Source organism: Carassius auratus, chromosome 21, assembly GCF_003368295.1.
Source record: "Carassius auratus strain Wakin chromosome 21, ASM336829v1, whole genome shotgun sequence".
NCBI lineage: Eukaryota > Metazoa > Chordata > Actinopteri > Cypriniformes > Cyprinidae > Carassius > Carassius auratus.
The window spans coordinates 15636998-15652104 of NC_039263.1; the positions used below are offsets into that span (position 1 = coordinate 15636998).

General features: G+C 38.3%; 1 protein-coding gene across 1 annotated transcript; it reads left to right on the forward strand.

Moving 5' to 3' along the window:
* Positions 1–2227: 2227 nt before the first annotated feature.
* Positions 2228–12112, forward strand: LOC113038689 (dynein intermediate chain 1, axonemal-like). Its single transcript, XM_026196297.1, has 14 exons — positions 2228–2323; positions 4974–5042; positions 5176–5274; positions 5355–5439; positions 5564–5681; positions 5771–5814; positions 5898–6145; positions 6518–6607; positions 6692–6773; positions 7845–7918; positions 8864–9009; positions 10478–10583; positions 11009–11191; positions 11918–12112. The coding sequence occupies exons 1-14, from the start codon at positions 2234–2236 to the stop codon at positions 11996–11998; spliced, it is 1515 nt and encodes a 504-aa protein (XP_026052082.1). The 5' UTR covers positions 2228–2233; the 3' UTR covers positions 11999–12112.
* Positions 12113–15107: the final 2995 nt, after the last annotated feature.

A 15107-nucleotide genomic window follows, 5' to 3' on the forward strand; every position in this document is an offset into this window, starting at 1 on the left:
GATTTTGAAATTCTCACAAACTTGTATTTAGATAAATTTGATTAATTCAGATATATTTATAAAGTTTTGCCAACTTGCAATTTTTATATTATTGTCGCTTGTCCTCTTTGGAATAAATTTGATGGCGACCTGCAAAATAAAATAAAAAAGGATAAACAAAAATGCCTAAATCAATCATATTAATTAATTAATTAATTACTATTAATGACTGAATATTCTCATTAAAACAATTTTTTTTTAAATAAATTAAAATGTTTTGATTAAAGCACTGATCAAACTGATATATTTCGTGAATAGAGCAAAAGTTATTCTACCTTCTGGCCATCAGATTTCCGGATCCCCTCATACACAGAGCCATTGCCTCCTTTTCCAATTAACCTTCCCCATTCATAAAGTTCACCAAATGGAACTGCAAAAATAAAAAAGAGCATATTAATTTACATGGACTTCAGTGGAAGAAGTGGGTGTGAATTGGCAGACAAAATAAACTGGAATGAGGTATGAGGTATCTGACATACAACAAATAAAAAAAAAAAACATTTTACTAGACACAGGTGAAAAAACGTATATGAGCAAAAACAAGAAATGGCTGGCAAACAGAAAAACATTTACGAGTCACTGGAGGAATGTATGGAACTGGATCTCCAATGCGTCGTCTTCTCCTGAAAACACTCTGGACAGGCCAAGGTGGCAATGTACGAGGAACAACTGGATTCTGCAGAGCCGTGGGCTTGAGGACAGATAGGTCCGGCTGAGGATCATCTGGATCCTGCAGAACTGCTGTCTCAAGGACAGATGGATCTGGTTGAGCATCAGTTGGAACCTGTAGAGCCATTGGCTCTAGAACTGTCTTTTAAATAAACCCAATGATGCCTTTCTTCTTCTGCCTTTTTTTTAAAAGAAAAAAATAAAACAGAGAAACACAAGAAATTACCAACAGATTTCAGAAGTCAAATATTAAAGCTATATTTCAAGAAAATATACATATATTTTTAAACACCAAAACTAACACCCATGCAAGCAGGGAGAAAGGAGGGCTCCCCCAGAACATGATTTAAACCACAGCCATTTGGACACAAACCTTCTTGATGGTCAGCTTTCACCCACTACTCTTCTTTGCCGATGTAGTCTTTTCATGGTATATGTACGCAAACAGTTGGGCTGTTAATGTTACAGATAACGTTACTACTGCTAAATGGGCTCTCGCTTCTTTTTCGCTTCTGCTCCGAATGCAACTGAATCGAATGGTGATCCATCAATCTACGAACTCCCGGCACTGTGACGTCATTGAATGTTTCTTCCTTTTTTTTTTTACAAAGCGTCTTTTAAACAATGCATTATATTTATAAGCATAAATATGTTATGCTTATATTTAGTTATTTAAGTTAAAGGGACACAAAGCATCGAAGAATATTTTTTGTCGATACAACACACAATGCAGAGGGTGAACCAACCCTAGGGAAAGGCTAAAATTAGCCTATTGTTATTTTAATTTATTAACTATGCATCATCATTAAAATATTATCACTAATTATAACGCTTTCATTACCACAGTTATTCAGACACGAGTAAATTACATACAGAAAGCAAGCAAATAACATTTACATGATTTAAGCACACAAAAACTCACCTTATAATGAAGCTAAACTGTTAAATAAATTTCATTCTTACATCGTATACATTTCTGCGCTTTATTGTTTATGATGAGAATTTGCAGAGGCACTCAACAAAACCATTTCAGAGATGACTAATCAGGACGCCTCTAATTGGCCACTGAATTCATTCATCTCTTGCTACATTGAAACCTCTTTTTTACGGTCCATGTTTTAAATGTATAGTGAAAAGCGCTATGAATTAAAATAAACATGACATGAATTGGAAGTTCAAATGTCTCAGCTGCAGTTCTCCCATTCAGATGGAAAATCTCTCGTACTACTCCGAAGAACTGCTGATTCTGAAACTCATCCGACTCTACACGTTCATTCATACGAACTATTCAAAACAACCGATTCTCAGAGATGAGTCTGACTTCCCAAAAATCAAAGACAGTTGATTCACAACAAAGCTCCTTTAATTCCGTATACCAAGATAAATACAACAGCACTTAAAGTAGCCTAAGCAGAGGATTTTGCATAGACAGTAAAGGGATTTTGTCACAACACAAAATGATTGAGTGAGATCTCATTGTGCGCATGCGCATTAATTAATTTCACGTCAGCCAGATGCCGCTGTCATGACAACGCAGTTTCCGAGAATTGAGCGGTTGAAAGCAAAAATGTCTGCAAAAGATGAAAGCAAAGTTGGGACGGTCAAATCTGAAGAGGTATGATAACGCTCATAGAAAAAACAAACTAGAGAAGTACATTTTATAAACCGACCTTTTGTTGGCTTGAGAATAGATAGAAGTGTGTCTGTTTTGATTGTAATTTTTGACAGTTGGAGTCTAAATCGTCACTCTCTCAAGCCACCATAACTTTTTTGGCTTGAACTTTGTTCAACATTCGGATCGACTATTAACTTGTTTATTATTATTATGAGACTCTTTCTGCGTTATAGCCTAAAACTTTTAAACAAGATTTCACAAGAGATCACTTGTGAACACACACACACACACACACACACACACTCACAGAGGGAGAGAGAGTTCAGAAAGCACAGATTGCGCTGCACACACACACACACACACACACACAAACTTGTTGTCAATGTTTCCCCGCGATTTTTATTACAGGAGTCATATGATGTGATTTCAAGTTTTCATTTATCTTTGGAGTGTTACAATCTATTTGTGAATAGATAAGAACACTAAAGTTGCAAAGACTAAAGTCCCAAACCCAAAGAGATATTCTTTATAAAAGTTAAGAATAGTTCACACCCTCCTAAAATGGCCAGTTAAACACGCCCCCACATGTCTAAGTCACTGTGGGAAGATTTTCATAACGCTGCCCAAATGATCACACAAAGAAACAAGGCATTACTTTGATTCTTGCTGTAATATTGTTGCTGTGACTGTAACGGAGGCCAGCGAGTGAGTGCTGTGCAGGTAAACCTCATTCCCCTTATCTCAAGAGGTGCACTAGCGACTGACAATGGTGGCTGCAGTCATTTAGCCTCCTTGTAAAGCATGTGTTATACTTTCCGCATGAGCAATGGACTGACTGACTGAATGAATGGAATGACGTGGACTACTTGTATTTATACTAACGAAAACATACACTGATGGTACGCTCTGCAACAAACGTGAACTAACAATTGCCCAAAATTATTGCACATTCGACTGTCTTTATATTGTTTTATTGACGGATTTTACAGGTTCGACACAGCCTGTGCATCTCTAATGGTGCTAAGTTACATGTAGTCACAAAAAAAGGTTTGAGACCCACTCAGAACAATTAAAAGGTGTGGTGGTGAGGAATTGGAGGAGAGGGGTTACATTGGTGCCGTGACCCGGATGGGAGTGAGGTTTAGGGGGCTGAGTGTAATGGAGGCCAGCGAGTAAGTGCTGTGCACTTAATCCTCACTCACCTGATCTTAAGAGGCGCATTAGTGGCAGCAGTCATTTAGCCTCCTTGTTAGTGCGTCCGCCCCTCCCATGCCTGAGACCTGGGTTCAAGACCCACTCGGAACAAGGATGAGGTGTGGCAGTGAAGATCTGGGGGAGAGGGGTTACACATGTTGTGAAGACGCTGTGTGTTTCGTTGAAATCATCACACGACTAGAAATCAGAACAGTTCAACCCAAATATTCAGATGTGTGCAGCACATTTTCTGGAGGACTTTCCTGAACCTGGGAAAGTAGACAACAATGCCGGCTATTCTGACTTCACAGTCTGTAAGTACGTTTACATACCCCATGAATTTGCCATGTATGATACAAAAGCGAGTAGCGCTTATTGTTGGTCCTTTCTCTGATCACAAATGCAGATATCGTTTTACATTTACGCAGCGTGATGCAACACGACAGTATAAGTCATTATAATCCGTAATATTGTCCCCACTGGATGCAACAAATGCCTGGTTTATAATGGGTTTTAATGTTTTTGTCCCGTTGCGCCAGGAGACAGCATCACAGTATGGTAAGGGGAGTAACATTTCCATCTCACTGAGGTATTCAGACAATCACAATGCACTGGATAACTGGCCAATCAAGGCACACCTCGCTTTTCAGACCGATGAGCTTTGTAAAAATCAACATGTTTCAGAAAGAAGGGGCACAGAAGAGAAACAATAATATACATTATGTGGAAAATGTGTTTTTTTGAACATTAAACTTCATAAACACATTTCAATATACCAAATAATGATCACCAAGTAATTTAACAACATCATATTAACCTTAAAATAGCCTAGATACTAGATTGCTACATTATATTCCTCAACAGCGATGTGGTAAAATCTCTGTTTTTGAACTAATACATTTTTTGTAAAGAGATGAGCAGACACAGGTAAAGCACAACTGTCATCTTTCTCTCTCTCTTGCTCTCTATTTCTCTCTCTTGATCGACAATTAATTGAAATAAATGCTATAATTCAAATAAATGTAATCTTACCCCATGATTTCATCTCTGTGTCTGATCTGATGTGGGCAGAATGCTAGAGCTAACAAACCGTAACTTACGATTTTTACCCTTCCATTCAAATATTGAGCTGCAAAGAGCAATACTAGTTTTAACTTGTCTATGACTTGACAAATGACCATGGGATAAGCCGGATAATCAACAACTTGCCATGCATTAAAGGATTTTAAATACTCTTCGTGGAGGCCTCCACATTGTGCATTTAAAATCATTTAATGCACGGCAAACCATTGATTATCCCTTAAATATCTGATAGTTAAATCTGGAAGTTGGGATTTCAGATATTCTATAGCAGTGGAAGAGTCTTGATCCTATGGGTAACATTACTGCTATTACTATTAGTTATTACTATTACATTAAACACTATTTGCTTTTTTTAAAAAACAATGTTTTGCAGGACAAAGCAACTCAAACCAGTCCACCAAATTCCACCAAGTTCACCAACTTCAGTGCAACAGCCAGCCAGGTGAGAAAATCTTTTAATTTGCTGGTGTATTATTTTGATCAAAATTTTGTGTTAGACCTGCAGCAAAACAGAACTATTTATTACGTTTGAGTATGGACACATACAATGTTAACATGTCCTGCTCTTTCTGCAGTGGGAAATCTATGATTTTTACCAAGAGGAAATTAAGAGGCGGGACCAATCAAGTCTTCAGTCCATAAAGGAGGAAGAATTTGAAGATTCACTAATTAAGGTTATGTTGTAACAAACTGCATACACTTTCATCAAGAAAATGACTTATCTTTTATAGCAAATCCCTTCTTGTGCTTATAGATCTATGATATAGCCCATCTGGCTGGGCTGGCCAGGTACATGGAGGGTAAGGTGTTTCACAGGGCATATGCAGATATTTTATATGGTAATTATAAGAAATTATTTATTTTCACTGCTACCCCCATAATTTTAGATTACAGACAGATGGACAAATATTTAAAAAAGCATGTCTTTTTCTTATGTAAAATGTCCTTATATTCAAACCCCAGATTTCAAGCATTTTGAGGATGCATCTGATGAATTCAGAGGAGAGAAGGGCACTCTGCTCCCTTTGTGGAAATTTGAGTATGATAAAGCCAAAAGTCTGTCTGTGACTGCCCTCTGCTGGTGAGTTTCACACTGTATTAAAAAAAATGCAGTCATAAGTTAAATAAAAATCACTTCTTTGAGTGGCATTTGGATTTTTTTATTTCTAGGGATCAAAAACACAATGATTTGTTTGCTGTTGGTCTTGGGTCACGTACGTTTACTATTTACCGACATATACAAGCAATCATTTCTAATTTAAATAGCTCTGAAATGTTTTTCATCTGTCCCTTTCAGATGAATTTACTCAGCAGGGGGGTGGCATGCTTGTCTTGTACACACTGAGGAACCCCAATTACCCAGAATTCATCTTTAACACTGTCTCAGGCATAATGTGTGTAGATGTTCATGAGGATCTGTCGCACCTGGTGGCTGTAGGTTTGTATGATGGCTGTGTTGCGGTATATAACTTAAGGAAAAAGAGTGATGAGCCCTTTTGGAACAGCAGAGCCAACCCTGGCAGACATAAAGGTGCTGTGACACAGGTATGGATGAGGATGTGACAATGAAGTCATTTAAAACAATTCTGGTAAACCTTTACTACAACCTTTACATACAAGTGGACCTGTATGTTTAATACAATGTTCAGAATAGTACCATTCTACATGTACTAGTTCTGAAATTTGGAGTAATTGTAGTGCTGTTTACTATGTCTAATATCAACATATTTACCGAAATGTGCAGTACACAACCAGAGCATGCTCTGTAGTGTGTTGTGATCCCACAATACAGTGCAACTATGCTATATGATATACTATAGTTTTAAAATACTTACATAAATATACACTCCTGTGACGCTTGGTTGATCAGAAAGTCTTGGCTGTACTGTGTTTTATGTTTGATTGGCTTCATTACAGGTGAAGTGGCAGAAAGATGATTTGGACAGTAATCACAACTTCATCTCTGTGTCTGCTGATGGACGGCTGGTGTCTTGGACTCTGGTGAAGGTACAGAAGGAAATATCTAAAGCTTGATTCTAAAGCAAGTCATTATTGAATGAGGTTGTCTGATCCCAGTCATTTGGATTTTAGCATGAACTAGTCTTCACAGACATGATCAAGCTGCCAGTCCCAGACACAATTCCTGAAAACCTTAAGGATGTCTTTTCCACAGGTATAAACCATCTTACCACACTGGTCAGTAATTATAAGTATGTAATACAAGTATTTAATAATGCTCCATTATTAGCAGCTTTCATTGCACAACCGATATGAACAAAATGATATTTATAAAAACATGCAGTGATGATGTGAGTGGGGGTTTCTCTCAGTATAAGGACAGGGACCCTTCAGCTGTGACTACTGTATATTCACAATCTAGAACAGGAAATGTAACCACATGCACAATCATAAAAACTTTACCCATCCTTCCTGCATGTAATACAGATGTAAATAAGATCTTGCCGCAGCTGGTTTTTGCTTTTAGCTTTTTATGAATGTATTATATTCATGGGTGATACCAAGATGATAGTTCAGATGACTGACCTCAAAGGAGCTTCTAATCAGTTCCAAATATGTTCAGGGCTGCGTTTCCCAAACCAATGGAGCTACGTTCAACTTAGGCTTTTGATGCTTTTGGGAAACGCAACACAGATTATTTGTGACCCTGAACTACAAAACCTCAACCCTGGACCACCCATCTCAAGTAACACAGGTATATTTGTAGCAATAGCCAAAAATAAATGGTATGGGTCAAAATTATTGATATTTCTTTTATGCCAAAAATCATTAGGATATAAAGAAAAGATCATGTTCCATGAGGATATTTTGTACATTTCCTACAATAAATATATCAAAACTTAATTTTTGATTAGTAATATGCATTCCTAAGGACTTTATTTGGACAGCTTTAAAGGCGATTTTCTCAATATTTAGATTTTTTTTTTCACCCTCAGATTTTTTAAATAGTTGTATCTCAGCCAAATATTGTCCTATCCTAACAAACCAATCAATGGAAAGTTTATTTTATTTATTCGACTTCCAGATCATACATAAATCTCAATTTCAAAAAATGTATCCTTATGACTGGTTTTGTGGTCCATGGTCACATTTTTTAGAAATCACAGAACAGAAGGATAATGTCATACTGAATATATGTGCTAATGATAAAAAAAAAAAAAATTTAATTAATTGCATGGATTCATTATTATATTACTCACTGAAGTCATTTTCTCTATGGGACTAGTTGGAACAAATCTGGACTTCCACAAACAAAAGGACAATTTTCTTGTTGGCACTGAGTATGGAAAGATTCACAAGGTCAGTCATACACCATCACAGGCAAGATGATCATTTACACCAAGGCCAATCATACAGTTAATCCACTAACCTTATATTTTAAATGAACAAATACCCTGTAAAAATCGTTCTCTCTGAAGACCTGCAGTCTTGAGTCATCTCATTGTTCTGTGTTAGAATCTCAGAGAAGGAGCTTGTTGTGTTTGTGGTGGTTGTCTCTGTTTATTATATCCCTGTCATCAAACAAGGAAGTATTCTTATTAGCTGCCTGTCTCTGCACTGCTAAATGAAGTAGTAAAACAAATGCACACTGTTTGGGGAGAGTAAATGAGGAAACATTATAACTGTACACTCTCTTAAGTATGATTTATAGAGATTGTGTGGTTATTATGTCTCTGTATTGTTATTACAGCAGCACAGGGAAGCATCAGCTAATAACATTCCGTCTCTGTCTCTCCTTCTATATTTATATATTTCAGGGGTAGACAAGCGTTCACACTATTTATTTTGACAAACCAGACAGTTTTGTTTCTCATCGGTGTGCTTTGATTTGCTCTGTATGACTTTTTTTTCTTCTAAATTACAAACATCACATGCAAAAACTACTTACTCCTACTGACTCCAACATCTTTCCACTTCATCACACACACACTCACGATGCTGTTCATTCCACATATCAAAACAAAGGTATTTGCCACTCACATGTATTTTAGAAATAAGCATTTATGCATCATGTTAAGGCAACATCCTTTAAAGTTTAGCAGATGCTGCAGGATTAATTAATTAACAACAAAAAAATGGTGTCGATCTTTTTCAAGGAATGTTTTAAATGTCACTATTATTTCTGCAAATGCTATTCATAACCACCAGTGGATAGTTAAGCAGTATAACAGGAGCAAGAGTGCTGTGTATAAAACAGTAGTTTTGTAACATTCATTTAACAAATAATGAGTTTGTGTTTCACAGGGTTCCAAATTCTATAATAAGTTTGCGGAGACATATGATGCCCACTTCATGACTGTCACTTGTGTGAAGTGGAATCCCTTTCATCCTGATGTCTTCATCTCTTGTGGCTGGGACTGGATGGTCAAAATTTGGGATCAAACTATGAAGTATGAGCACCATTGCCTACATCGCTCTCTACATGCAGCCTTTTTCAATTTAAATAATTATTTTAAATGACTTTTTTAACATTTACAAAAATGTTTAATCAGTCAATCTATTTATGTTTTTACAATTGATGCAATTATGCGCTGAGTCATTTTGATATTGTGATATTGAGAAATTTGACAGCACCAACTGTCTCACCAACAGGTCAAACATCTTCTCAGTCTTTCTGGGAAGGCTAATCAAGCGCTGCAATGCCTGTGTAATATTGATACCTTGATAAAAACTCTGCCTCTTAACTCTTTCTTAGGCCACTGAAGATTGTTTAAGGCTGTTCCGTTCATTAGACTGTTGACATAGTATTGTTCTTCTATACAGTTTGTAGTTATTCATATATACGTTTTTTTTCTGATATGAAATTTTGCACCAATAGATCATTCCATGTTGCGAGTATAACTGGCAGGCACCTGCCTTTTTTGTCCTCTGACCTTTTGGCCCTGACATTTTGTAATTTTCTTTATTTAAATTAGGCCCATGGCATCAATTGTCATTTAAGCGTGTAACCGACAGATCCAATTAAGTTCTAAATCTGTGAGAGTGCACAAGCCCCTCCACCATACAGTACCTCAAATAAAATTAACAAATATTAACAACTTTTGGTTATGTTGACTTCGTGTGCCAAATAAATATTAGGTGTTTATTTCAAGAATAGAAATGTAGCTCATATTTGTATCAAACAACTAATCTTTACTCTACTATTCCACACAGCCTGTTTTATTAAGGTATCAAAATCTGTGTGGCTAAGCTGATGATTTGCGATGCATAATGTGACACTAAAGACTGAAGTATTGGCTGCTGAAAATTCGGCTTTGCCATCATAGGAATAAACTACATTTTCAAATATATTAAAATAGAAAAGAGTCATTTTTAAATTGCAATATTATACCTTTTACTGTATTTTTCATCAAATAAATGCAGCCTTGGTGAATGTTTGAAACTTTTATATAGCAGTGTATATTAATCTTCCCGTACTAAAAATGTGTGTTGCTGTAAAGTTGAAAACGGATCGAGAGAGGCAGGCAGCTCATGTACAGATGCAGGCAGTGATATACAGAGAATGGTGAACATACAAATGCCAGCGGATAAATTCCTCTGTCAACTCAAAAGTGTCAAGCACTGCACTTTAATTGGTATTATGTGGTACTACTGATTCTCTCTTATTCTTACTGATTGTGACAGTCTTGTTGATGCTTTTAAAGCTTGGACCAGACATGCCTCTGTTATTTTTCACAATCACACAATTAAACATAAGTTACTGCGACAGGCCACATTTGAACAAAGGCTCTGGATCTCTCTCTCTCTATCTGAATGCCTACATTACATGAATTCAGAACGGGAGCACTGTAGTTTCTGTAAGAGCTCAATATGAACTGAATAGTAGTTTATAAAAGTAACAATACATGTCTTTCACAGGTCTCCCATGTTCACCTTTGAATTGGAAATTGGAGCTGCAGTGACAGATGTGGCCTGGGCTCCATACTCCTCCACTGTCTTTGCTGCTGTCACCACTGAAGGAAAGGTAAACAGCACAACCGACTCATACATAATAGTAAAATCCACAATTTCTGCATTCTTAGGCTAAGCCAAATTCTGTTTTGATAATAATAACAACAAAAATAATCAATAATCAGAAAGAATCATACATACATTCCATTTCCTAAAATTTACTAATGAGTATCTAAGCCTGTATCCTGTGTCCCACATCTCCCGTCTCTGGCTTCTGCTAGAGCAGAGACTATTCTTAGGTGGGCAGTATGATACATGAATAACAATGAGGATGATGGGTTTACTATTAAATTTAAAATCCATTATCTTATGCTTGATGATTGCAAGAGAATACATTATAGAGGTGCTAATAACACTGAAAATATCAAACCATAATCAAACCATAAATATTAATGCAAAGACTAAAACTGCCTGCTCCTCCTCCTCCATTTCTCTCAGGTCCATGTGTTCGACCTCAACATCAACAAATATGAGGCTCTCTGCCAGCAAAAAGTGGTGTCCAAGAAGACCAAGCTCTTGCACATCGAATTCAACCCTGTCCATCCCATCATCATCGTGGGCGATGACCGCGGCCATGTCACCAGCCTCAAGCTCTCTCCCAACCTCCGCAAGAAACCTAAGGTAGGAGATGAAAATCAAATCACATTCTTAATCGATCAGTGCTATGCTACATGTGCTAAATTACTCTATCTGCATTTTTGTGCCAGCTTCAAAGTCAAACATAGTAATTTTAGCTAATTTATATCACTTAATGGCCCTCCCTGGTTAGGATTTGGCTGATTATATTAATAGCTGTAACTTATTAGACTGCTTATTAGAGCACACTGAAGATCCTTCCACCGCATCTTTATGAATATCTGAACATTAGCATTCTGCTGAGCACATTTATCAGATGTTCTCAGAATGATTGCTAGACTCATGATCCCGTAAAACGATGCCTAATGATTGACAGGAACAGGATAGTGTTTAATTAGAGCAAGAGCATTAAAGCAACATCTCTGCCGAGAAGTTCATCTGGTCTGGTTTAGTTCATTACAATCATAGAATGGTCAGTAACCATAGTGATCTTTGATTATTCTCCCCCGAGGAAGCAATGTGTCACTGTAATCATATCAGACAAATGTCATGTGAGATTAGAGTGAATCTCTGACGGTTTTGTTCCACCACAGCACACACAGAGGAAATAACATTGCACTAACACCTCCCTCATTACCTCCGCCGGTCGAGATGAACACGTTTAAATGGGAGCTTCACACTGAGAAGTGTTTGTGGCACCCCTGGGTCAGTCCTCTCACTGCCAGCAGCTGACTCATCTCGTCCTCTTCATTTCTCTCTTTGGCTCCTCAGGACAAGAAAGGTCAGGAATTGCCGATGAGTCCGGAGGTGGAAAAAGCAAAGCTGGAGCAACTGTTGAGTTTACTGAGATAGCCTGGGAACAACCAGAAGAACTGAGGCACAGCAAAATCGAAATATAAACATCTGAAATATCTATTGCCTAGAAATGCGAGAGTAGCCAAAAATAAATTTACAGCACACCTGTAATGATTGAGATAACTTTTTTATATTAAAATAACTCTAGATTTGTATGGATATTTCACTGTATTTATCTATTGTTTATTAGCCCCCCCACCCCCCCCCCAAAAACACAATAAAACATTAAAATTCCTCTTTCAGACACAGTTCTGTTCTTGCACGTCAACTTTTATTTGTTTTCACCTGCTAATTAGCGTAGTGCTGATTGCTAGCTGGTTAGGTGCAAGTACAGGGTTGCACTGACAGGTCAGGAACAACTGAATGACTCTTAAAAGAATATTAATTCATGACAAACCATGTCACCTAGTCTGCAATTGATTGCTGCAGGCAGTACAAAATATAAACAGCATTCCGTCGCTAATTTTTTCTTTCACGGCGTCAGCAAGCACCTCTGCTCGTTCCTCTGATGTGCATTCTCTAGAGTCATATTGGAGAGAAATATCAGAACCAGAATGAGCAGAGCTACCAAGATGTTACATGCTATGGCCACCACCGTAGTGGAGATGGAGTCTTCACGGTCACATAGCTGCATCGCTGACACAGAGACGGCCTCCCTCCCTCAGACCAGCTGTCAGCCCCAGAAGACACCGCTCTGATCTGTGACCTGTGAAGCCCTGCTTGCTGAAGACACCATCACTCTGCTGTCATTATTTGTCACCCAGGGGTCCTCCTGATCGTCTGATCCTGTGTGAACAAGTGCGTCTTACTTTTCACATCTCTTATGTTCACAGATCAAGGACACACTGTGTTCTGGTGGTGGAGGAAGACTTTGAAACTGGTCTGATGATGGATCAAGTGCAAAGCCTGAGGATTTTTTGACACTTTGTGTTTTTGTGCTATTTTCATTGGTTTGACTTTGTTCTGAGAGATAGATGGAGGTGGAAGGCAGGTCTTGAATGCCTTCGCTGTCATTCATCTTAGGCCCTCTTTCCTATTTGACAGATAGAACGAGGACATTTATCATAAGACTGTAATTCAAAACATCTGCAGGATGAAACTGCATTGCACGTTGCACACTGATGTTGTCAGGTTTTTGATTTTGCTAATATGTTTGATTTCTCAGGTAAAATATAATACAAGAGAATTGTTGGGCCTGTAAATGAGGGGCTCAAGATTTCCCCATGCAGATTTCTTCAAGTTGGTCATGCAGATTTGCTGTGTTGATCAACAGAAAGCAGTAGAAAGTATAATGCAAAATAAAAGGGATTACTAAACTTTTTGTGTGTTCATCAGTATTGGTTACAGTTGGTAGATCAAATATAGCATCATTAATTTAATATAAACTCAAATCAACTGGCAGCCTTTTGGTCTGCAGTATCAATGCCAGAAACACAACAGTTGCCAATCACATTATGTGTGTTTCAAAGCTCTCGCGTCTGTTTTGTGTGTCTGTGTGGATTGAACTGCGAGATCTTACATAATCTCAGTAAACAGTCTGCTGTATTAGAATAGTAATACTACCAATCACACTGTGGTGTGTGTGCCAGGTCTCCAGCTGGTTTGCATGCTACATTACTTTAGCAGACTCAGTCACAGCCAGTCAACCTACTGCAACATCAGGACCAACCCAACTAAAAAAAGAGAAACATCCATTTACAAATAGAGCACAATAGTGACAGGATTTATTTGGAAAATCAATTAGGTGGGAAAAACTGCGTTAAAAAGTGGTTTATACCTAACCATGACCTTAACCAGCTGAAGCATCAGATGTCCACAAATAAACACATAAACTCCTCACGGATCAAGTCCAATCCTCATGTTATTTGTGTGTTTGTATCCTCTGAACTTTCTGCAGAAGACTAAGCAACAAGACATCATCACAATCACCACATGACTCCAGAAGTCAAATGTCTCCCTGCACATCTGGATCATGCCATATCCTGTAGGATGCTCTCTTGTCTGGCAAGAGTGTGTCCCTGCAGAAGCCTGAGCTGGAACAGGAGTCAGACAGTGTGAGAGCGTCTCCAGGCTCTCTAGGAGTGGTGCAACAGAACAATGCGTTCCCTTTCTTGCTCTCTTTCTCTCTCTGTCACACACACACACACAATAATAGAGAATTGCGCATGTTCCTTGACATACTCTCTCTTGCTTTCATACAATACAGTTTCTCTCTGTATCCCTACATGTGCACACACGGAGAGCAGTGAAGTGTAGAGCCACTCATACAAAGTATAAATGGCATAAGATGGCATGTCTATTCTTAAGGGCCTGGACCTTGATCAAGATGATCTTGATAGGACACTGCAGTGCAACCACACCCTCTGTCTGCATGCATCACCTGCAGTTGCCTCACATGACACAAACACCCTCCATTGGCTGACTTGGTCAATTGTGTTGGTTTATTATAACTGTATTGGTGGATGAAGATGTGTATATATATATATATATATATTTGGCATCCTCAGCCTTACTGTTCCCAAACAGAACAAGTTCACGCCACTAACCACAGCAGCAGAAAATGAAGAGGTAGAGCTATTTCATGAAGACCTTGAGGAAGCAATGAACATGCGCTCCACCTTCCTCGTGGTGATGGGTGATCTCAATGCAAAAGTTGGACACTGCAAGGTTAATGACAAATTCATTCATAACATCCGCATGACACATGTGAAGACCAACCCAACACATGCATACGCTAAATCTTACGTATGCTTAATGTGTATTATTATTTTTGGCACCTGGGTGTACTGCGCTGGCGGCAGTGTTAAACTGTGCCAATGTTTCCTTGGGACACTTTAGGCCCCATTATCCCAATAGCACACCCCCTGACAGCTGTCAGGTATCTAATCATTGTTGTGGACAAATGGGAACTGTGTTCCTTGCCGATGACCTCCCGGTCAAGACCGTGCTTTGCTCTGAGGACCGCTTGGAACATCAAGTCCACGAGCCAGTGATTCATTTAGTCGTGGCCTGTTGTCATTGAGGACGCTTGCAGGGAAATGGATACTCCAGAATGAGGACATAATCATCTTCACCTCTTCAAACCATTCCAGCATATACACTAGAG